At 39.6% G+C, this 25008-nt stretch overlaps 3 protein-coding genes across 6 annotated transcripts in view; 1 reads left to right on the forward strand and 2 right to left on the reverse strand.

Moving 5' to 3' along the window:
- The window catches only part of LOC110050143 (long-chain-fatty-acid--CoA ligase 1-like), a 31255-nt gene extending 27747 nt beyond the window's left edge, over window positions 1-3508 (forward strand). For all 4 annotated transcript variants that reach the window (XM_089270822.1, XM_089270821.1, XM_089270823.1 and 1 more), the window contains 4 exons: window positions 156-245; window positions 876-977; window positions 1671-1742; window positions 2256-3508. In XM_089270822.1, coding sequence (XP_089126948.1) covers window positions 156-245; window positions 876-977; window positions 1671-1742; window positions 2256-2423 — 432 coding nt within the window. In that variant the 3' untranslated portion in view covers window positions 2424-3508. The remainder of the gene's footprint in view (window positions 1-155; window positions 246-875; window positions 978-1670; window positions 1743-2255) is intronic.
- Window positions 3509-11935: 8427 nt separating this feature from the next.
- Window positions 11936-18209, reverse strand: LOC110058480 (uncharacterized). Its single transcript, XM_089270992.1, has 6 exons — window positions 18051-18209; window positions 15767-15825; window positions 13929-14022; window positions 13635-13716; window positions 13212-13270; window positions 11936-12518 (listed from the first exon to the last, which is right to left on the reverse strand). The coding sequence occupies exons 1-6, from the start codon at window positions 18109-18111 to the stop codon at window positions 12283-12285; spliced, it is 591 nt and encodes a 196-aa protein (XP_089127118.1). The 5' UTR covers window positions 18112-18209; the 3' UTR covers window positions 11936-12282.
- A 1695-nt stretch (window positions 18210-19904) lies between these two features.
- LOC149104763 (general transcription factor IIH subunit 5-like) lies at window positions 19905-24683 on the reverse strand. The gene is made up of 2 exons (XM_089271030.1): window positions 24532-24683; window positions 19905-21375 (listed from the first exon to the last, which is right to left on the reverse strand). Exons 1-2 carry the CDS (start codon window positions 24666-24668, stop codon window positions 21192-21194), a joined length of 321 nt encoding a protein of 106 aa, XP_089127156.1. The 5' UTR covers window positions 24669-24683; the 3' UTR covers window positions 19905-21191.
- Window positions 24684-25008: the final 325 nt, after the last annotated feature.

A 25008-nucleotide genomic window follows, 5' to 3' on the forward strand; every position in this document is an offset into this window, starting at 1 on the left:
CCCCCACCCCTCGATTAAGCGCCCCCCTCCAATAAGCGCCCCGGGCGCTAATTCGAGGATTTACGGTATACATTGGTCTGTCTTGTTTATTTGCTTTCTTGTTTTCCTTGAAAATTGTGATCGACATTAAAGTGAACCATTCTGTTATATCACAGGGTGAGTTTATCGCTCCTGAGAAAATTCAGAACGTGTACCTGCGCAGTCCTTTCATAGCGCAGGTGTTTGTCTATGGAAACAGTTACAAGGTGAGTTTCAGAGGAAGACTGGGGTTAAGAATTCGAGGCCCGCGGGCCTTGAGGAAAAAAATATTTCGCGACATTTCAATTAGCTTGTTAACAGGTTCTAGCAGGAAGGGTCTGACCGCGGCTGAAAGGGCCGAGAAGGAACTGGCTAAGAGAGACGTGGCGGAGAGGGAATGGGGTGGGGGTTGGGGCGTCTCCCCATTCCTCTCTCCTTCTGTCTCTTCTCTCTTTTCTCTTCTCTCCTCTTTCGTCCCGCTCTCTCTTTGCCCCGTCCTCGACTAAAGAACCTGTACACAGGCTACATTTCAATCGATAAGTTTCTTATTTGTGCACATTAAAATTTGAAGACGCAAAATTCCATCCAGGGCCCAGTTGTTCGAAGGGTGGATAACGCTATCCATCGAATAAATCACCAGCCAGTAGATGATCGTTGTCAAAACGAATCACGCTATCCACTGGATAGTGATTTATCCGGTGGATGGCTTTATCCACTCTTTGAACAATCGGGGCCAGGTGCGTAGGAACTGAACGAAAAGATAATTTGAATTCGTAAAATTTCCAAATTCATTCCTTACGCCACTCCCTAGTGTACATACAAACAGCTTGTAATGACGTTGTTTGTGTTGTTTCCAGTCCTTCCTCGTAGCGATTGCTGTCCCGGACGCTGAAGTGCTTCAGACCTGGGCTAAGAGCAATGGACTTGAAGGGGACATTAAACAGCTCTGTCAAGATGAGGTAATATTTAACCACTGTAACTGTTCATTTTCAGAAACGGATTGCATTGGGATAGAACTTCAAAAACATCCACCCGACCTTTTTCAAGTTGAGTTCAATTTTTGTGAAAGTGTAATTTATAAAGGTCGAAAAATCATCCTCGTTTGTTAGGTGGCTGTGATTTTGCCAATAAACAGACTGTTGCTTTGTTAATTTGAAGTTTATAGCTTGTCAACACCGAAAATAAACAGAATTACATGAGATACCATGTCCTAGGCCCTTAAATGAAGTAGAATAACATGGCAGAGAAGAATATGCTGACTCTGTCATCTGCCACAGACATTAAGTGCTCAAGTATGCTGCATTAGTTGTTCAATACTATGAAAGTTAAAAGTGAGTGTTAACTCTTCGTCAAGCCCTGCTGATAGCTCAGGGGAACATTTTCAAGGTACGGAGAACACAGGAAATTTAGCATTCTCGTTCAATGAGATTCTCCACTTCTTGCTAAAGAACGGAAATTTTGAGTTACAGTTTCAGCAGGTTTTGATAATTCAGTTTTGTTGACAATGATCGCCTTCTTATGATCGATGAATTTGTATCCTGATCAGTAAATAATAAACAAATAAATTACTATATTCTAGTGCCAGAATATTTACGGCGCTGCAAGACTATTAAATATATCAACTGAGCAAACTACTTTGACCCCTTTTTCAGATTGTGCACAAAGTTATTTTTCAAGACATGTTGGCAAAGGGTAACGAAGGAGGACTGAATTCTTTAGAACAGGTTTGAATCACTGAAGTCTATCCGGTTATTTCTTAGCTTAACAATAAGTACAATAGTCCATTTTACCCTGAGTTCGGTGCTAAAGCCTGGTTTTTGCTACGACATAATCACAGCACCAACATAAGCATAACGTAAGTGAGGACACCTACAACACTAGCACAAGCATAAGCATGAGTCCACCATCTTGTTTGAACGCGTGCCGATCGAAGAGGTATGGAACCGAAAATAAGACAATTATCTACTCTGCGCATGCGTACGTGCTTATGCCAGTGTTGTAAGCGTCCCGACTTCCATTATACTTATTCAGACTTTAGAGTGTTAAGCCTGGGTCAGATAGAGTTATTACGTAATCCCCGCCCTCAAATTAAAACTAGATTCTAATATCTTTTAGGATGTTCTGTAAAATTCTTAATGATCATTCTGTCACACGAAGGCTGTCACTTTCGCGGTACGATAGATTTCGATAACTCAGCATGTCGATAACAAGGTTTTGCTTTGATTTTTCTTTTATAGGTCAAGAAAATCTATCTCCATCCCGACATATTTAGTATTGAAAACGGTCTGCTCACGCCCACCTTCAAAGCCAAACGGCCAGAGATACTTCGCACGTTTAAAGAGGAAATTGAGCGTCTTTACGAAGAGGTGGAAATGGAGCTAACTGAGAAGACTAAGCAAGGATGAGACGTTTATTACTGAACCCTTATCAAAATCCCAAACCTAGTTTGGCAAAATGTAAATGACATACTCTAACACGTAATATTACTGATCGATAGGTTTCATGTACAGACGTACATGTATAGCGTATCAAAGGGTACGAAACAAACAGGTTTTTACCTTGTGAAGTATGTACAAGTAGAGATGCCATATACATCGGTAAGAAAGTGAGTGAGATTGGGGTTTGAAAAACATTATTGTCATTACTATTATATTGCTGTTATCAAGGTTGACCACTCAAAGTATTTATCGTTAATTGAATTTCAAAATATTTATCACAATGTCCAGTATTTAAGAAGTCGTAAAATGTGAATAATGTAGCTTGGCTAAAATAGAAACCACTACTCACGGACAGGAGAAAGGCATATGGTTGTTAACAAGATTAATAATACACAATATAAATACAACCAACAGGGCCGGGTTAAAAAGTTGATTAACACTATAACTGCTGGATGAAGGACTGTCTAGTACAGCTAGTAAATAGGACAACTATTATTATTTTGTTATGTTTTCAATGTTTTGTTTTGTTATTTTTTGTTACGTTTCCTCATGTATTTTTTTGTTGTTGTTGTTGTTTTCTTTTCTACTTTTATTTTTATGTCTTGTTTTGTTATTTTGTATGTTTTGTCGTGCGTTTTTTTTTTTCCTTTTGTTTTTCGTTTTGTTTTGTTTTGTTTAGTCCGCACTTCAGTCTCTCTTCAAGCTGGTGTTTATCCAGTGATCAGCGTTTTAAAACCTTTGAAGGGTCAGGCCCAGGTCTGAAAGATCTGCATGATCTATTCACTGTGTACTGTAGAATTGTTATGGGAAAAATATAATGTGCAATATTAAATAAATAATTTTTTATCGTATTTACTCCAAAGTACTTTATTACGGCTCCGTTTCTTCAGATGGGAGGGAACGATGTAGTGCTCATGGTTTAATAAAGTCGTCATTTTGGAGCCGAGAACTATACTATGTAATCAGGAGCCATAAGAGAAATACTTAAAAAAAAGCTTAATGTAAAATATCTCTGATATTAAACTGACAGTGATGTTCACTCACAGTAATAACAGGGTAACAGGATTCTATAAACTTACAAGAAATGAATGCAGTAAAAATTGGACATAAGGATGGAGCGGGAATTTCACTCGCGGCTTCACCGCTGGCGAATTCGCTCGCGGGCGAGAATAAAATGACGCCTTCGCTACGGAAAATCACTAGCTCAGAAATCCCGCCAGCAACACAAGCTAATTTCGTGGCTAAGACTCTTATCGAGATCTGGGGCCTCTTCCAAATCTCAAGGAAAAAGGCGTCATAATTAGTCATAGCTACAGATGAAAGCGTTTACCGGTTTAGAAAAAAAAAAAGCCTCCAACCTTGTCTCATGGCCTATTCCCTTACTTGGGAGTGGGGCTAGACTGTTCGCCGCCCTCTGTTTTCTCGTATTTTACTTCGATCTGATAGAATCGCGAGAGAACTGGACGCTAGCGAAAAATGGAAGACTTGACTGGGTAGGGGGTAGGGACCGAGCAAACTCCACCGCCACCCCGCATGCTTCGCGCTCGTTTTGCTCGCTTTTTCCTCGCGTGCCTAAATAGGGGGATTCATGTTGAAGTCTGCTTACATTTTTGATCATTTGCATACGGCCTTGCGCACAGACGGAAACATGTTAGAAATGAATTGACTCCAGGCAGCTAAAGAGCTAGTGAAACTTAATACATGATGAAATTTTTAGCTCTTTGGGCGTAATATTCAGGGAAAAATTGTCTTTCAAAAGCTGCAAAATTTCTTCGTGCAAAAGTTCTAATGAGCTTATACATTCTTTATAAAATTTTGAGTTTTTAAACCCATGTTGGACAAAAAGTATTCAATACATCAGGCTCATATTCATTAGCGGAGTTAATCTTTATATGATCTTTAAATATTCAGAAGTGATTTATTTGTAGCTCCTTCAGAAAATGAATTGCTTATGCTAATGAGGCAAATATTGTAAACAAGGATTCCCTGCAAGTGAATATATGAAAGACCATACATTTGAATTGCGGAGAAAGATATGAAGATATGATTCTTATGTAGTTCCCATTTACTGTCTAAAGAAACACGCTACAGTCGACTCCTGATAACTTGAGTATAACCGTTAAATTTTTTTGGAAAGCTATTTATTTTGTATCAATGGGGGTCTGGAACCTAGAGTCTAGGTTCCACAGCCTAGACTTCTAGAACCTGGAACCTAGGTTCCAGACCCCCATTGATACAGTATAAATAGCTTTTCAAAAACTTTTAACGGTTATCGGCTTTTGAAAATGTATGTTGACTAGCACACGAAACGTCAAGTTCATAAAATGCATGTTTTTTAAATGTTCATTACCGCTGTTTGTTTTATATTTTAAATCACGCCACGATGGCCGAACACCCAGAGTTTATATAAGAACCATTTTCGTAAGTGTGCCACATTTTTCCAAGTGCGCCACATTTTCCAAGTGTGCCACATTTTTCCAAGTGTGCCACATTTTTCCAAGTGTGCCACATTTTTCCAAGTGTGCCACATTTTTCCAAGTGCGCCACATTTTCCCAAGTGTGCCAAATCTTCCTAAGTGTATCACATTTTTCCAAGTGTGCCACATTTTCCCAAGTGTGCCACATTTTTCCAAGTGCGCCACATTTTTCCAAGTGTGCCACATTTTTCCAATTGTGCCACATTTTTCCAAGTGTGCCACATCTTCCTAAGTGTGCCTCATTTTTCCAAGTGTGCCACATTTTCCCAAGTGTGCCACATTTTTTCAAGTGTGCCACATTTTTCCAAGTGTGCCACATTTGTCCAAGTTTGCCACATTTTTCCAAGTGTGCCACATTTTTCCAAGTGTGCCACATTTGTCCAAGTGTGCCACATTTTCCAAACTGTGCCACATTTTTCCAAGTTTGCGACATTTTCCCAAGTGTGCCACATTTTTCCAAGTTTGCCATCTTTTTCCAAGTGTGCCACATTTTTCCAAGTGTGCCACATTTGTCCAAGTGTGCCACATTTTCCAAACTGTGCCACATTTTTCCAAGTTTGTGACATTTTCCCAAGTGTGCCACATTTTTCCAAGTGCGCCACATTTTTCCATGTGTGCCACATTTTTCCAAGAGTGCCACATTTTTCCAAGTGTGCCACATCTTCCTAAGTGTGCCTCATTTTTCCAGGTGTGCCACATTTATCCAAGTGTGCCACATTTTTTTAAGTGTGCCGTATGTCTTGGGATACGCGCGCACCTATGGTATGGGACAATTTTTCTATTTTTAGAACAAATTGCGCCATTATGACGTCATATATCCGCGCGAATCCACGCACATGTCGGGGGCTCTCGCGTGGATGTTGTCACGTTGCTGATCAAATGGTGAGAGTGGCGAGATTCTTTTGCAGATTTTTCACAGCGATGGCAGGGAATAAGGCAGGGGACAAGAACCCGCTCTTATATGTAGTTTTATGCTCTGAGCTAATGGAAAAGGTGAGTTTTTCAGGGTCGAAAACAAGACTTCAATTTCGCGCTGGGAATGAGTAATACTTGCTCGCTCTAGTTGTTCGAGTAAGACTTTGCGTTTGTTCTGTAAAGAAAAGTTATGTAGGAAACCTCTTTACTCTGGTATCAAGTTAATTTGTGAGTTTCCCAAACAATGCTTAATCATAACCAAACCCTGTTTTTGATAGTTTCTTATTGTTTCTGTTTGTTTGGCGAGTTTTTGAAAGGAAAGTCTGACGCGTACAAGTAGCTCACTTGCATAGTGCAACGCGTGCACTTTCAAGTCCAAATGTGACCCATTTTACCAAGTGTGACCCATTTTTCTAACTGTGACCCATTTTTCTAAATGTGACCCATTTTTCCAAGTGTGACCCATTTTTCTAACTGTGACCCATTTTTCCAATGCGACCAATTTTTCCAAATGTGACCCAGTTTTCCAATTGTGACCCATTTTTCCTAGTGTGACCCATTTTTCCTACTGCGACCCATTTTTCCAAGTGTGACCCATTTTTCCAAATGTGACCCATTTTTAGTGCAGAGTGTACTATTGGGATGGTTTAGGGGGCTGATGTTCGCTACGGCCCTAACGCCATAGGGTGGAAACTTTAATGTTTGTTTAATTAATTAATTTCAGTAGTTCGTATAGTGTGATCGTCCGGGTGAGTGTAGTTCTGAAAAGAACTGTTGTTGTGACTGACGTTTCGACAACCTGAGTGGAAGTCATCTTCAGAGTCAAGTGAATAGTGTTTGTCAGTCGATGATCTTATAAGTCTGGTCCGTTGAACGTGATTGGTCAGTATAGCCATGATGGTATTGGCTGAAAGACTCGTGTAAAGTTTGTCATCAGTCATTGGTGGGTTTCGATCCGTCTATTGTTAGTCAAGTAGGCCGGTTTTGGTCCGTGTATTGTTAAGTCGGTCTGTTAGAAGTCCGTTTGTCGGTTTCGTTTCTGTCGTGGATAAGTCGTTTGTAAGGCGCCGGTAGTTGTTGACATCTGTTAAGAGGCGTTTGTTCTAGGTTAGTGTACCAGCTTTCCAGAGTCAGTCGTTGAAAATAGTTTGTACTGTAGGTTAAGCACTGAGCAGAGTCCCAGTCAATGTTGTGGTTTGTCAGTTGATGATGTACAGCAATGTGATTGTTGGCATCACCATTTCTCGTGGCTCGTTTGTGTTCAGTCAGTCTCGTGTTAAGGTTTCTGCCAGTCTCACCAATGTAGGAAGCCTGGCAGTCGGAGCATTTGATCTTGTAAACTGCTCCCTGTCTGTCGTTAGGTTCGTCTCTGTCTTTCACGTTGGTCAGTAAGTGTCGTAACGTAGTTGTAGGTTTGTGGGCTACACGAATGTTGTAGGGCTGTAGGATCCGCGAGATGGTCTCAGAAGTGCCCTTAATGTAAGGTATAGTCACTGTAGTAACAGGCGTAGGGTTCCTGTTCGTAGCGTCAGCTTCAGTAGGTTGATAACTGTTTCGTCTAATAAAGTCAGCGTTGTAGTTGTTTTTGCGAAAAACACGTTCAAGGTATCTGTTTTCGTCACGTAAGCTGTCCGGTGTGTCACAAACTAGTTGCGCTTGTCTCGTCAAAGTCTTTATAGTCGTGGCTTTGTGTGAAGTCGGGTTGTAGGATGATTCGTCAAGTAATCTGTCGGTATGCGTCGGTTTTCTGTAGACTGTCGTTAGTAGTTCGTTGTTGTCGCGGCTTACCAAACAGTCTAGAAAAGGAAGTTTTCCATTTTCTTCGATCTCTTTAGTAAACTGGATGTCGGCGTTCTGTTCGTTTAGGTGGTCGTGAAAATCGTCAATTTCGTCTTTGTGAACGGCGGTAAAGGTGTCGTCAACGTAGCGTAACCAAAGCGGTATCGTTTGTCGGCAAGTTGCAAGGGCGCGTTCCTCCACGTGTTGCATCACAATTTCTGCGACAACAACAGAAACAGGCGACCCCATTGCTGTTCCATGCAACGACAGACAGGGAGCAGTTTACAAGATCAAATGCTCCGACTGCCAGGCTTCCTACATTGGTGAGACTGGCAGAAACCTTAACACGAGACTGACTGAACACAAACGAGCCACGAGAAATGGTGATGCCAACAATCACATTGCTGTACATCATCAACTGACAAACCACAACATTGACTGGGACTCTGCTCAGTGCTTAACCTACAGTACAAACTATTTTCAACGACTGACTCTGGAAAGCTGGTACACTAACCTAGAACAAACGCCTCTTAACAGATGTCAACAACTACCGGCGCCTTACAAACGACTTATCCACGACAGAAACGAAACCGACAAACGGACTTCTAACAGACCGACTTAACAATACACGGACCAAAAACCGGCCTACTTGACTAACAATAGACGGATCGAAACCCACCAATGACTGATGACAAACTTTACACGAGTCTTTCAGCCAATACCATCATGGCTATACTGACCAATCAGGTTCAACGGACCAGACGTATAACATCATCGACTGACAAACGCTATTCACTTGACTCTGAAGATGACTTCCGCTCAGGTTGTCGAAACGTCAGTCACCAACAACAGTTCTTTTCAGAACTACACTCACCCGGACGATCACACTATACGAACTACTGATTGTCTATTGTCTATTGTCTATCAACTTTATTGGTCATAAATTACAATATAATTAAAAGAAGAAAAGGACCAATAGGAATTGCGCGAACGGGAAAATAAAGTTACCCATGCGAGGCGCAACCCTAGAAGCTAGTAAGAATGGTGATAGAAAATCTTAAATTTGATAAAGATTACAATAAAATCTAATAATTACTTATAGTTAAAAATTATAGTTAAATCTAATTAATTACAATAGTTTAAGACAAGATGCGGATAATATTAGTCACAGAAAATTAAGAGCGGTGGCAAGGGCAGTTACGAAAGAGGAACCAGGAGCAGGGCATGTCAATATCATAGGTAGTGTCCAGTAAAGTAAAATAAGTGTCGTGCAAAAAATCTTTGAATAAACTTGGACTAGAAAATTTGTCTTGAGGGGCGAGATTACAGATAGTGTTCCAGGGTTTTACAATTCTATTGAAAAAAGAAGCTTGAAAAGTTGCGGTTTTACAGTAAGCAGGTTTTAGTACGAGGGTGGGGTTCTTAGAGCGGGACCGGCCATGTGTGGTAAAAGTAACATATCGTTCAATTTTTAGGTCAGTATATCCAGAAATACAGTTATAGAGAAATAAAAGATCTCTCAGTTCCCTGTCATATGTTAGTGGTAACAAGCGAAGAGTCAGCAATCGTTGTTTGTAGGACATCTCGCCGATTCTAGTTCTTAGTATCCAGCGAGTCGCGCGCCTCTGGACTCTTTCTAAGATTGTTCTCAAATTGACACTAGCAGGAGACCAAACTTCTACTCCTGGGTTCAAACCATTTACTGTAATTAATTAACCGCGCGGCCATGGGCCGAGCGCGGTTCTAGGTTTACCCGTGGTTTATTTTTTTTTTTTTTGTCGGTGACCAGACACAGACCTCCGTTCGGCCAAACTTTGAGTCACGGAACGTGTGATGTTTTTCCGCCAGAAGCTGTTAAAACATAAATACACGGACAATTTTACGGATATTGTTTTCTTTTTTGTGGGTAAAATATATTTTCTTTTTTTTTTTTAATCAAAGCGTTGGATTTAAAGGGAAAAATAAATACGCTGAAAAAAGGTATTATGTCAGCCATGGAATGCGCTGACGTTGCAGCTTTCACTTTCGCTACGTGACAAATAAGATCGTGTTTACTTTGCAAGTTTATTTAGGCAGAAGCGACGGTCATTAATTTATTTGTAATTTCGCCAGTATTTCTTGCGGTTTTAGGCAAATGAAGTAAATCCTTTGACTGTTTCATCGCAGCGAGTTCATAGATCGGAAGCAAAATTAAATATTTGCAAGCCAAGCAAAGAACGTGTCAGAACGTGCGAAGATTACGTCATTGATAGGGAAATAACCACCGTACTAAAGATAGTCGTAGATAACGCAATTCTTGAATTATGTGACTCGTGTGACTTCTTTGCTAACCCTTAACTCAAGGGAAAAAAACAGTTAAATTTAATCGTGACTTTAAAGAAAGAAAGCGGTTTGTAATAGTGTTCGTATCTTCATGCCCATACATATCCCGAAGAAAGTTCCAGATTAAGACTATTACGTCATCGGAGATGTCACAACGGCTACGACTGATGGTGCGATAATAGAGTTTGTCTTGATCAAGTGCTGTGATGTCTACAGTAATCAATGAATCATCAAAGATTGCTTTGGAATATGCACTGCGGTGCGACTGTAGTACTAAGAAAACAGTTAAATTTTAAAAGCGCGGTTATAAGATCTAACAGATCTTCTTGTTTCAATTAATCAATTAGCCTTGCGGGAAGGGGAGTTGGGTGGGGTAGGTATCCGAATGCATTACGCAAAACCTATCATATTTACGTTGCTTTCTTTAGTAACATGACAAAAATATATATATGGTTTTGCAAATCTCATGCTATCCTTGTGGTGCCATTGTGTTAAGAACAAAAGCAATTTGCTCCAAAGCATGCGCAAGTTAGCGTCAACGTCGACTATATGTTAGGTGAAAGATACATTTCATACGGAACTACCCACGAACGTTGAGTGCTTTCCCTTGTGGTAGAACATAACATGTAAGACGCATGCGTTCTAGCATTGCTAGCGTGGTAAACTCCGTTCTCGAGTTCAGATGCAGGCTTTTTTGTATTTTTTGTAAATGAGTGATATCACACCCTCGTTTTGGCTGGGGATAGTCGACATTTTCTCGGTTAAGTATCGGTGAAGTGTTGAAATATCATTGAAGTATCGATACATCGACCGACCGTCGAACGATATATATCGATCATAAACATATCAAATCGATCAATATATAAACAATGGCCTCCATTTGGCCCGGAAATATGCTCGAATATTTGTCCTTGGACGTTATCTTTTCCGAGAGCGTAGCTCGAGGAAAACTGTGAGCTATAAGGAACAGATAATGTCCAGGGACAAATATCTGAGCATATTTTTGCGGCAAATGGCTGCTGTGTTTATTATCCTTCAAATATTTTTCGCAACACGCGTGGTTTTGAAAACTGGGGAATACCACTTGGATATTCCCCAGTTTTAGCTAGAGAATATTCAGTCACGTGACGTGTTTAGACCAGTCGCGCGCGAGCAAAAATGTTTGATGGATTATAAATCAAATTATAGTTAACATGCGGCCAACGCCAACTTATATCTGCATGACAGTGACCAACTCGAGAGCTCATTGGGTACTTTGGTCACTGTACAGAACCAGGGGAACAGAACTAAATAGTTTCTTCTAGTTAATTTCTATTTGTATTTTTTTTTTTCTGTATCATTGTAAACCATCTTATGTTAAGTTGTCTTCTCTAAACGGTGTGCAATAATAAATCTGAACCGACTATCTACTGACCATTGGTCGAGTATTGATGGACTCTCGACCAACAGCCGGTCGATAGTCAACTGAAGTATCCACTGATATATTGACCCGACACATGATCCCGATGCTTGTAACTCTTGCCAAACTTGTGTGGAAGGCCACCAACATGGCAGAAATCATGTCATATGCGAGAATCCTTAGAACTATCTGGAGACCAACTGGCAAGAAAACTGTAAGGCTCTCAGGATGTAGTACATGCTGACAGTGTAAAAATATAAAATAATGCTCTACGCTGCATTCTACTTGCAAACGTATTGTCTACATTTGAAGTGCAGAGCTGTGCAGGTTGTCAGCAGTGGGCAAGCAAAACAACCCTCCCCCCCCCCCCCCCCCCCCACCCGGCACCCCTTAGCTCAAGGTCTGGATCTGCCACTGGTCAGGAAATCTATACAAGAAGATTGAATAGGGATGAGCTCATACCTAATTAGGGAAGATGTACCTGCACAATTTTTTCATTGGCAAATGGTCAGGTTACATTATTTATCCAAGTTCCACACATTTGCTACGGTGATTATTTTACTAGCATTGCATTTGGACTGCTCAAATGGAAATTATTGTAATTCAAACTTTATTATTATCATAATATTACATTTTAAAACCCAGGAATCGTCTTTCTGTACAACATCGGAGGGCTCAACTTTAACAGCCTGGTTGTGTGAAAGCACAGTAAGTGCATGAACAACACTCATGTTGTATCTATGCAACCATTTCCAGTTCTCCATTGGCTTGGTAATGTTCTAGGTCTTGTCCTCTATAAAACTTCAACCTTTAACTTTCTTGGAAGAGATACCCACCAATTGCAATTTTACAAGCAAACATAAAGGTCTCTCCTCTTTTAAATTTCACACGGCATGCTGTCCTGAAGGTTGTAAGTGAGCATGTTTGACACAGTTCACGCCCAGTTAGGTGTCGAAATTGAGTGTCCTCTGCTATTCAATAGCTTCTCTCCAAAATGATATGCTGTCGCAAGTCCGCCACCCAAGGCTCCTGCAATAGCGATGGGCCGTAGACCAGCCGTTGATTTAAATATCATGCCTGTAAGGGTAGCAGCCCCCACTGAGTTAAATTCATCCTCTTCTCCTCCTCGTAACTTGCCAATTAATGTATCAAGACTGCAGTACATCAGAGCTGTTAATAAAACAAGTATTATACAGTCAGCTCATTATTAAAGCTCACTTTGGGAAATCCTTACATACATGGCACCTGTTTGATTTAGGCAACCTCCCAGCATTTCTAACAATCAGGCTTTTCAAGAACCAAGGAAACTGAAGGGACCTATTTATTCATCTCTTTTGTTTGCCTCCCTGCCAATTTGAATTTTGATACATTAAAAGTAGCCTACCCTACCCCAGACAGTTTGCCAGTACCCATCAGGGAAGTGCTACATGTAAGTCCAATGGCAGGGGTGTCATACTAGAGCCTCTGATATTGTAGGCAGGCCAGCAAAGCCAGGGCAAGCATACCCTGTACTGATGCTGGCATCCCCTGTCCACAATGCCAGGGACAGTATTGGTTTGACAAGCTACCTACATGTACACACCCAAAAAGCCCAACTACCCTCGTCCCAGGATAACTAGATAGTCTTTATCCCACTGTCAGACCAATACACAAATCAATCAAACTTCATGTCAAAACACTGACACTTGACGCACACAAGTGTCTTAGCTGAAGACACTAAAGGTATGAGGGCAAATACAGAGGTGTTTACAACCTGATGCCTAGGGTACTGCACTGCGACTGGTTTATTAAAATTAATTACCTAACTTTACATTACTAGCTCACATTTATCTCCTTAAAGCAGCATGCTATGCTTTTTCTTACCTAGAACTCCTAAACTGTTTCCTAATGATGGACCCCTTCTTGTACAGCCATTCAACACACTAGAAGACAAAACAAAAACAAAAAAAAATTAAGTCTTTAGGAAACACTCTCAACTATTGTTGTATCCAGTAACACTTTTTAACTGGGAAAATCCAAGTTGTAGTTATGGATAGGAGATTCACTCGATCCTTCCTTCACTTCCTGTTAGACTTTTTGCAAATTTGCTGACCATTGTATCAGGTTTTTGTTTTGTTCAAGTTATTATACTAGACATGGACGTGAAACGATTCCCTCACTGAGTGAGTAGTTCAAATCTAAAATACATCTGGATAGCAAGAAAGGGTTAATAAAACAGAGAAATGAAAAACTTCTATTTGATCATTTTTTGATTAAGGCAAAATACAAATGAACTGTAGGTGAGACCTGTTTACTCTGAGCTTCATAGTTTTTCCATCTGGATTTCGTAGACCTTCATAGAGACCCCAGGTTCCTCCAACAGCCAAACCTTAAATGAGTGAAAAAAAATTACTAATAGCTTAGGCTGCCAAAATTATGGAAAACAGAAATTCCAAACCACTTCAGCTGCTGTAAAGAATTTTTTTGTACATGTGCAACCCTGTTCAACACATACAATTGTTACATGTCATTCTAAAAAGTAATGTCAAATTAATTACACTAAATACGCAATGTAAATCTGAAAAGGTTGTAGAAACATACCACACATATACGAAGTTCCAATTCCAGAAAACATTTGTTCACCCCAGCTTCTCTTCTTTTTACTGTCTGTGGGGAAAACAAACTCTGCTCCCCCCTGAAAGTTAAGTCAAAAGTTAAAAAACATTAAAATAATGTCTAATTGCCTGGGGGTGAGGGGGCTTTGACGGAGAAAGGTTGAGGATCCTCATCGTAAAATTTGAATTCAACCCCTTTAATCTTTATCTTTAATTAGTAGAATTCTACTAGTATACTAAGGCAAATGCTGTAATCTGATTGGCTGAGCCATTGAACACCATCAGCCATTAGTGTGCAGTGGCTGGAGGTCGTCTAGACAATGGCGATGTTTTTATCGTGTTTCCAAAGTTTTGGAGGCAAATTTTAATGCAAATGGACAATTAAATTCCTGAAAAGTCCAAACGAAGGATGCGCACACACACAACTTCAATTGTAAATGACAATTCAATCCGAGCGATCTTTCTCAGGCGCAAAGTTTAATAATATCTCAAGAAATAATTGGAAATCGTTATTTGAAGTAAATTTTAGTAAGAATTCTACTAAAACAAAGATTAAAACAAAGATAGTTGATTCGGCCTTCGGTCTCATCAACTATCACCTCATAGAAATCTCGAGCTCATTAATCTAATTGCTAATTAGTGTAATTGCCTATAGCTTGCTAATGGGACGATGATGGTCAGCAGGGTGCTCAGATGACACATTTGTTAAAGAGAGCAACCAATCTGGGCATAGCTCAAGCTTTATTTGATCACTAAAATGGACATGGCAGTGTTTTTTATTATTTCTTCAAGTGCAACCCTAAAAATATACTGCGATGGCTAAAACTTAGTTGCTTTTTGTCCTCAATACCCCAAGGGAGACCAGATTGTGTGACTTACACTCTTAAGGTAATTCCTCAGAATTGCATCGCACATCCCTACTGCGTGTGCACATACACAACATATAAAAAATGGTGGCTCTTGGCTTGCAAGAGACAAATCATCGTTTTTTTTCTCGGAAACGAGTACCGGGACCAAACGATTTTTTTATTTAGTTTGAATGCAGAGATCACCTTCTTTCTACACAGTGAATATGAACCAATTTCTATTGCAGAGTAAAAAATTATCACGGAAAATGAGAGCATAGCTAGCACTCGTAAAAGATTAATGTGGCCCCACAACACTGAGTGCTTGGAACATACTGTATCCCTGTCAACTAAATATGAGTGCCCTTATCATGAAACGTATATCACATTGCTCCTTAACATTTATGCAATACATCCATTGTTGTATTTCTCGCTTAACTTTCTCCTTATTTTTCTGCTCTCTTAAAGCACAAGGTGAATGGTTCTAATATAAAGGTTACTGAAAGCAGATAATTTCAGGAGTTATGGGGTTTATTGAAGGTCCTCCTGCTCCTACACGAATATGGGGACCCCCTTTTTCTATTTCAAATTTTAAGTTCTCTTGATATAAGCAGCCAACAGGCAAAGTTTGAAAGAAAATCTATTGTGAGTTCTATTTCGACGGAATTACCTTAAGTGAGAAGACAAGTATTCGGGCCAACCTTTTCAAGCAGGAGTGCCCCCCCCCCCCCCCCCCTCAACCCCAACAGTCCATTGTATACTTCAACCCCAACATAGAGTAAGCCCTCAGGAGAGTCTCTACATGGATACAACTTTTTTCAGAGCCAGATTTGTTTTCCAATCAGGACTATGGATAAATTGAGAATCAATTCATCCACTTATTATCTGTCATACTTGTGAAAAAATATTCACATTAAAATTGTGGCAAGCCAGGAAACAATTTTCAAACACGCTGGCAATATTTGATTACCACCCTTACCTGGTTCAAATATGTTGGATCAATATTTAGATATGGTGACAATGAAGCACCTCTGTTAACTGAAATTTTAAAAAAAGGAATAACATGTTGGAGGTGTTTTTATTAATGTATACATGTAACACAAGCTTAAAAATATGGAAAAGAAGGCTAGCATGATGGTGAAGGTCCTGTGAAGCCAGTTCACCAACAACATGCAGAACAAAGATATAATTAATAAGTCTGTACATCAGCAAAACTTATGCATTGAGCTTCGCACAAGTTAAGTGCAACATTCAAACCAATGTCATACCGGTTTTGTTAAGTGTAAACGCATTTGTCAAGTTACACAACTAAGGACTGAGGCCCCATTTTTGTTTAAAAAGACATATTTTATACATTCCACACTCAATCCTAGCCTATACTAGAAAAGGAGTGATTTGAAAACGGTCAGTGTAAAACGCAGACTGCAAATTGCAGACTGAGGACCAAGGTTAAAATGCAGACTGAGGGTAAAATGCAGACAGCAGACTGAAGACTTTTAATGAAGTCATGTCACCATTTGTGTCACTGAGAGCTAACCAGAGCGTTATTTAGGTTAACCTGAGTGATATTAAGGCTAACCTGAGTGATACCCAGGCTAACCAGAGTGCAGACATTCACTGCGATTAGCCTGAATAACCCTGTTTGGGTTAGCGCTTGATTATAGAAATAACACGATATATACTTAAAAAGTCTGTGGTCTGCATTTTACCTCTGGTCCGCAGTCTGCATTTTACCCTCGGTCTGCATTTTAATGTTGGTCTGCAGTCCGCAGCCAGCGTTTTGCACTGACCAGATTTGAGAATGCTCTCCACAGTCTTTCTCAGTGGCAGCAAACAGGATGTTTTACGAAAATATATGTGGACAGCAATAATGACTGAAAAAACTATAGTGTGGGTGGAAAACTTTTGATGCATTTTTAAGTAGAAAATTCCACATTATTTCTAACAAAATGGATTAAAATTTATCAAGTGATAACATTATCATTTGAACAGTGGTTGTGCCGGGCTAAACACAGCATATGAATACTAGGGGTATCAAATGGTCCCATTCAGTGCTCACAAAATTTGGCCTCGGCTTGAATTGCTTGCAAAAATTAGAATAGTGCTCGCTTGCTCATGCTTGCAAAAATAATTTTTGCAAGTGCTCACATGCTCAGATTTTGCTCGATTCCCATATGGTAAAACTGGGAAACATTGAGGAAACATCCACGTGCTATGAACGTTTTCTCATTTTGCTGACATTTTATTGAAACCAACGCACATAAGTATTCTTCACAAAAGTCACCCACTAAGGTAAAAAGTGATCTAGAGGCATGAAGAACATTACAATTACCATTCGAGCTTCAGTCCCTGCAAAAAATGAAAGCACTGCTCGTATCCTTGCAAATGCTCAAAAAGACCATACAATACCCCTAATACCAAGATTGACTTGGGCCTGTGATCATCCTACAGTACAATTTGATTACGCTTGCAACATCAGGGTAGGGAAAAAACCAAGGTCCGATTACCCAGGGCAAGTGAAATTGGAAGTTTGGTGGTCGTCCAGTGGGCAAGTGAAATTAGCCTCAGTAGTTTTGTTAGTGATAATTCCAATCAAAAACAATTTCAAACATAAGACTGCAAGATGAGCAAAGGAGCGAAGTGAATCAAACAAACGGAAGTCTGAACATTGCGCACCTATCAGGAAAGTAATATTTTGGTGGGGGCAACTGAAAACTGAAATGTACTGGCCCAATTACAATTTTTTTTTCTTGCCCTGAACATTCAAGACCCGTCTGTATGATGAAATTATTATGTCATACCCATGATATGAACATGTTGAAAGAGTCACGATAGATCACACTAAATTTGAAAGTCCAAAGCTGTCTGTCGTAAGGGTCTTCAACAGACACTCCTAGTTACTTAAGCTTTAGCGTCATATCTTAATTTATACGCTTAAAACTTTTCATATGTAATAGCGTACGCTTTTCGATTACTAAACTATTTGCCGGCCGGAGGAACCAATCTGACCGCCGACAAACTTGGCAAATGATGTCAACGTTTATCATCCTAGGTTGTTAAACCGAGCACAATATTCCCAAGCTCCTTAGCTCGTTCACGAATAATTCTTTACTCAAAAATAACTGTAAAACAGACGGTTTACACAGGTACTAAGTGCAAATATGACTGTATGACAAAAATACTGTTCGTGCAAGAACACACATTCACTAACATCGGCGATCGTTTCCATCGAGGCAACACGACAATTTGATTTCTTAACTTACCAGAATACCCGGTGCTTGGATCTTGCGCTGAATAGTCACCTGCTTTACCTCCGTAGTCCATTTTCGAAAAAGATTTGAAGGAGGAAATTTTTTTTTTACGGGGGAAAATACCGAAAATTACTACGCAACCTCGTGCAGAGCCTGCTCATGCGCATGCGTCTAGCATATTACGCAATAAAGAGTGAGTTGCGCGAAAGTGCGCCGCAGAGATCTGGATACTACAAAATCGAGGTCCAAGGAAATTGGAAGTGACAACTGTGGATCACCAGCCGGAGTGTAATATCTTTTTTTTTTTTGGTCAACTAAGGGTATTTTGAACATACTTTCAGGCTAAGACCCAGGGACAGGTCTGGTGATATTTGCAACTTTTCACCATGAAGCACCTCAAGGGGTTCAGGACCATTTCCACCACCCCACCAACCCCCCTTCTGAAAACAAATTGCTAGGCTCTCTGAGATTTTATTTCCTGCTTCCTGGGTGCATTTGTGATCACAAAGTCAGGTGGTGGGTGAAGAGGAAAAGGGGTGGCCAATCTGTGTGACAAATATTGTTGATGGTGTAGACAGCACAGCAAATATTTGTCAACAGTTCAAAGTAATGACTTCGGACAGCAGAGATACACGGGAACAAGGTGGAGCTGCTTAATCCCCCCCCCCCCCCCTGCAAGAAAAAAAAAACATGGTACTTATGAGCATATCTGCCACATTTTATGTGATGAATCATCAACATGAGCAATTTTTTTCATTGTGACAACTAACACCCAACTTTTCAGCAAACATATCTATAACATAAAAATTATTGGTCAATGTTCCTCATCAACACAAGCAAATAAGAATTGTTACATAAAATTTGCTTGAGTGGGAAAATCACTGGTACATCCAGGTTTACTAAAAATGGGTAGAAGGGGTGGGGGGCAAATAATGTCCTCTGCATCCACCACTCCATTTAACAAATTGATGTCAGTTTTTTATACGTCTGTCCTCTTATTGATGATAAATTGCATCATAACATTGTCAAAGTGGCTGTGGAACCACAAGCCGCAGGCGAGTGGTTCTGCAGTAAACTTTGACAATGTTATGACAAAATTTATCATCAATAAGAGGACAGATGCATAAAAAAGTGATGTCAATTTGTTTTTTATAATAACAAGACCCCAAAATGGGCAAATGCCAGGAATAATTGAGGGGAAACGATGCCCTAAACTTGCTGTAAACAAAGATAATGAGTGTTATACAAAATGATGTGAACATTGTCAATAGCTTTCCTTGCATTTTGATTGGTTACTTAAAAAAGACCATTGGTTGAAAAGTTGACAGTTTGCAAGCAGAAAATTGAACTTGAGAGCTTGCATAAATTAAAATTTATCCATCTGTACTCTTATTGATGATAAAGATGAGACAATCAGCGCACAAGAAATTAGACAGTTATTGTAAAATACCAATTTAGATGCAGATCTTTTTTTGTGACAAACTACTAACTAGACTCTGCAAAACAGTCCTATTTTTTGCAAAAGCATGAAGGGTGCAAAGTCTTTGAAGAAAAGAACTGGAATGAGTGTCAAAACTGGTGAGTGAGAATGAGGAGTGCAAGGTTCATGTGCACTGTCCATGCTTCAGATTCTTCAGCTGTGTCAAACAAAAAGTGAAATAAATGGCTGTCTTGCAGTCTACTCTAATAACACAAATGTCATTTTATGTTGGGGTTCTTTGCTTTTCTGAGTTCTTTTGTCCATCACCGGCTCCCTCCCTCAATCCTTAAAAATATTTAAGTGAATAAATATAAATAAAGACCATAAAAAAGTAAATACAAAATAGGTAAAATAATAAAGAACAGTAAAGAATCGAGCCTTGAAAGTTGTTGTGTGAACATTGAGTATTTATTTTTTATGAACAGTAAATAATACCATGTTGTTCCAGTTATCAGTATTTCTTCAGAGAATATCTAGTCTCATTCCCAGAGGCCAGGATCCTTTTGGTTTCAATCAAGAATCGAGACCAGAGGCTACTCTCAACACGTTCAGAAACCATCATTGAACTCAAACACATGCGTAAATTAAACTGGCACCAGGATTTACTACGGTTCTGGTTATTGATTTTGTTCAGTGTCAGGTGTCTGGTCACCACTGACTGAAAACACTGGATCTAGGGACAAGATTGGAGATGACCCTGAAAAATTGTTAAAGGCAAGCTTAGTCCTCATTACTGCAATGGGGGATCCATGTAATTGTAGTGTTAGGCAGTTGCCTGTGGGTACCCACCTTAGTAACTATTGTAAGTCAAGTGACTAATGGTGTAATAACCAAGTGCTCAGTTGAGTTGTTGAACTGTATATCTCTTAGATCAGTGATTAACAGTTTTAACGCTGTGTTTTATTGTGGAATTGTGGCATTACAATATCTAGGGGTGATAAATGGTCCATCTATAACTCTGTGTCTTGCAAAATTTTAGTCGCATTCCGCAAGTATCATAGTCTCAGTTTTTTGGTAGTTACGTGCATCTCGCAGTCTCAAAGTTTTCACAAAGCTGTCTCTGGGTCTCCATTTTTACAAGGCCAAGGAATTCTCTAAGTCCCTTGATACATGTATATTGAATTTTGATAATGCAACTTTCAAACTTCAGAGAAAAAGTTAATCCTAATGTACGTACCCCAATGTCATATTAGTGCTAGAAAAAGAGCTATATAGCTTGTTCTAGGATATCAAAATGTAATGTTATATTTGAATTTTCAGTTGCAGATAGTCTGTCTTGCAATTTAAAAAGTCAAAATGTCTTAGGTTTACAAAGAAAACACTTGTCTCGCCAGCTCGCAAAGTCTTGCATTTGCCATTTGCCACCTCCATATCTATAGATAATTCACGACAGTTGTAACTGATCTGACATTGGAACCATCAGGTTCACCATAATCACAATGTTAGACCTTTGGTTTGTACAATAAAGAACAATAATGGTCCCACACTGATGTATTTTAAGATGCTTCAAAGATTGACCACCACTCATTCCTCTCCAGTATTAGTCCAACACTGCAGCTTTTCATAAAGCCAACTTGTTGCAGCATTGGTCTCCTTCTCCTTGGCATGCATCAAGTTATTGACATTGGAGCAGCTGCAAGGCTGGCTAGAGGTTCTTGTAAATCTGTTCATTTTCAGTTGGCTTGAGCAGTGTTGAAGGAATTATTATCCATAATTTCCCAGACTTTCTCTTGCAGGACAGGAACAATTTCTGCAGACACAAACAAGTGTGTCTCATCCAGATCATCTATCACAAACTTTTTCCCCAAAATTATTTTCTCATCAAGGTGAAGAAGAAACTGCTTCACTGCAGGATCACTACAAAGAAAGGCAAAATACAATTAATGTAAAGTCCTACAGATCAAGCAAGCCACATGTACAGTGCAACCCTACTCTATGGACCTCTAGGCGGGGTTGTTCGAAAGATGGTTAACACTAACCCAGGATTAAAAGTTAGCCGATGATTACTTTTTTGTATAAAAATGTTTTTCACTGCTCACAGTATGTTTTGTCTAGGTTGAGATTATTAAAAAAACAGAGAACCTAACCCTAAAGTTACAAAACTAAAATCAAAATTTTTGCTAATCCTGGGTTAGCTTAATCGGGCTTTGAACAACCCAGCCCAGCTGATTACCTTGCTCATTACACAGTGTAATACGTTTAGTCACGTTCATCACACCTTTTGCTTATCGTACCCAAATAGAATATGAAAGATTCACATTGGTTATGGTAATCTTTTTTAAGTTACAGAAAAATAACACCATTGCTAGGGGTTTCATTTAGGGCTGGGCAAATTGACTGGTGTGAACAGAACTATATCTGGCTGCCTCATCAATATTTTAGATAGTGCTGTTCCTGTCTTTTTCAGAAGACTGTCTAACAGTCTACTAAAAAGTTGAGCTTTTTTAAGTCAAAGAAACCACGATTTTGTAAGCAACCAACTTTGTGGTCCAAATTGCAGGAGAATCCATCTCTACAAGTGTAGAATTTCATTTTTTTTTCTTCACAGGTGCATGCCCCCAGACCCCCTACCTTGGCAAGGCCCTGTTATACCCAGAAGTCATATCCTGATGCCCTCTTGTTAAAAATCTTATTGAAACCCGTCTGTCACATTTGAACCTGACAGGATAACCCTAATTTCACCACAATTGCTCCTAATCTCACAATCTGATTGGCTAATTTGCCATTGTCGATAAGAGTCAATACCACGCTGCTCGCATCAATGTGTCACACAATGTCTTTTTCAGCACAGGCTCTGAAAAAAACATTTTCTTTGACATTGATATTGTGGTAAAAAACAACTCGAAATGTGGTTTAGCGTGGTCTGTACTCTTATCAACAATGAGTGTGTCACTACTCTTATCCCAAACATTTTTTTTATTGTTTCTGCATGTTGAGCGAGTTTGCAAAAGTTTTTGAAAGGAAAGTCTGACACATAAAAGTAGCTCATTTGCATAGTGCAACGCATGCACTTTCAAGTCCCAGTCAGTGTTTTCAATTGTCTACAAATCTTGACAAAGATTTCTTTCCTTATCTTTGATATTGTGGTAAAAAAACAAATCAAATGTGGTTTAGCGTGGTCTGTACTCTTATTAACGAGTATGCGTCATCACAGTGGTCAAAATTTGTTGCGGACTCACTCAGCTACGCCTCGTGAGTCCACAACATTTTGACCACTGGGATGATGTGTACTCATTGTTGATAAGAGTACAGACCACGCTAAACCACATTTGATTTTTTAATTTTACCACCATTGCTGCTAAACTTGTGATCTGATTGGCTAATTTGCCGTTGTCAATAAGAGTCCATACCACGCTGCTCGCATCAATGTGTCACGCAATGCCTTTTTCAGCTCGTGCTCTGAAAAAACTTTTCTTTGACGTTGATATTGTGGTAAAAAACAAATCAAAATGTGGTTTAGCCTGGTCTGTACTCTTCTCAACAAAGAGTACGCGTTATTACTCTTTTCCCAAACATTTTTTCTTATTGTTTCTGCATGTTGAGTGAGTTTGCAAGAGTTTTTGAAAGGAAAGTCTGACGAGTCGTTGTTTTCAACTGTCAACAAATCTTGACAAAGATTTCTTTCCTTAGTTTTGATATTGTGGTAAAAAACAAATCGAATGTGGTTTAGCATGGTCTGTACTCTTATCGACAACAAGTTCGCGTCATCACAGTGGTCAAAATTGGTTGTGGACTCACTCGGCTGCGCCTCATGAGTCCACAACATTTTGACCACTGTGATGACGCATACTCGTTGTCAATAAGAGTACAGACCACGCTAAACCATATTCGATTTGTCAATTCTACTGCCAGAAACTTAACTATAATTTTTGAAATGAACGTAAGGTTTCTTGAAGTTTGAACTCAAGTTACAGTCAAGGAATTAAATATCATTGTGTTCCTTTTCAATTGCACTAGGCTAAGCTTTAGTCTGGGTTCTCCCATATGAAAAGGTCAGGGCAGGGGTTTCATTAACATGTTCAACAGGAGGACACTTGGTTTTCATAGGTGGGCATCCTCACAGCTGGTCAACTTGCACGGTGCTCAGCCCTTAATGAAACCCCTGTTAGGGGTGCCGTTATCTTGCTCAGGGCTATAAATCATGGATTTTGGTCTCACTAAAAGTGTTCGTGATGAAACGCCACTATTTTTAGCTGTAAAAGTATTGTTTTTTTGCAAGTAATGTGCTGTCAGTATTGTATAGTGCCAGTGTTAATAAATGTTCTACAGTCAAAGTATCTTTTAGGGTGCACTTGAAGAACTAATGATAAAAAAAACACTCTTAATTCCATTTTCAGGTTGATTTCCACTAGTCTCTTGCGTACGGTATACTAACACCAGATCCTTTCCTCCTGAATGGCAGCTGGTAAATCAAGCCTATTTCTGTTTTAAGTGGTATCTTTCAGGGGTCAAGTAAAGCTTGAACCATGCCCAGAGTGATCTCCTTCAGGGGTTGAATTCAAATTTTCAGCGAGAATCCCCAACCTTTAATATGGGAGTTTCCCTCCCACTCTCCCCTCCCTCCACAAGTCCCTTAGGAGTCTTTCTTAACTGCTGTACTTTTACAGGGGAGCAATTTTACTGTATATTTGGATTTAAACTGATCTAGCTAGGTTATACATGTATATATGGTCACAGCAGTTTGTAAGCCTACATAGTAATTAATAGCCCTACAACAAATTATAATGGCAGTCATCTGACATAAGTTATTTGTCCACCTATTTCCCCCAAGGAACATTATGAATCTAAAGTTGAAAACAACTTGAGAAAGTAAATCGTTATTGTGGATAGAATCTTGCGATCGTATCGCAAATTAATTGCTTTAAATGGAGTGAAAGTTTTCAGTACCCTGGCTTGCCAGAGTAACTTTAGCTAGCAGGCTAACACTTACGGCTTGTGCCATAATAAAATTTCGACTAAAACTCATACTTCCTTTTATGTTAACCTGTCTTCACAAGACATTGAAAAGCTTACCATTCGATTAAAACACCCTTCGTCACATTTACCATCTTGAAATGATTTCCAAAGGTCTCAATCCTTCCTAATTCTCCAGCAGCATCTCCAAAAGTTGAACAGGGAGTTGAATGAAATAGAGCTTGGTAACCACTCATTGGCCCTTTACGGAGGAAGCAGGACGGTCTGGGGAGGGGTGGGGAGTACGTAGCAGTGGACCCCAGTGGATCCCTTGTACTGAGTTATCAGTTTGACTGATATAGCTGTTTGACCGTGTCTGCAGTATGTCCTCTTCTTGAAATGCACAAAATGCCTATAGCTGAGATTCTACGTAAGACAGCAGAATCCCATTATATTTGTTTTGAATATATTCAAGTTTTCAAAACTCCCAATTCTTCGCACCAAAGGTTGTTTCCCTCCACTCAGCTCAAGAGTAATTTTACTTAAATATTAAGAAACTGACCTAGTTAATATACTTAATGGTATGCATTTTTTGCA

The sequence above is a fragment of the Orbicella faveolata genome, unplaced genomic scaffold, assembly GCF_042242905.1.
Source record: "Orbicella faveolata isolate gen_17 unplaced genomic scaffold, um_ofav_v1 contig_34, whole genome shotgun sequence".
In the NCBI taxonomy this organism is placed as follows: domain Eukaryota; kingdom Metazoa; phylum Cnidaria; class Anthozoa; order Scleractinia; family Merulinidae; genus Orbicella; species Orbicella faveolata.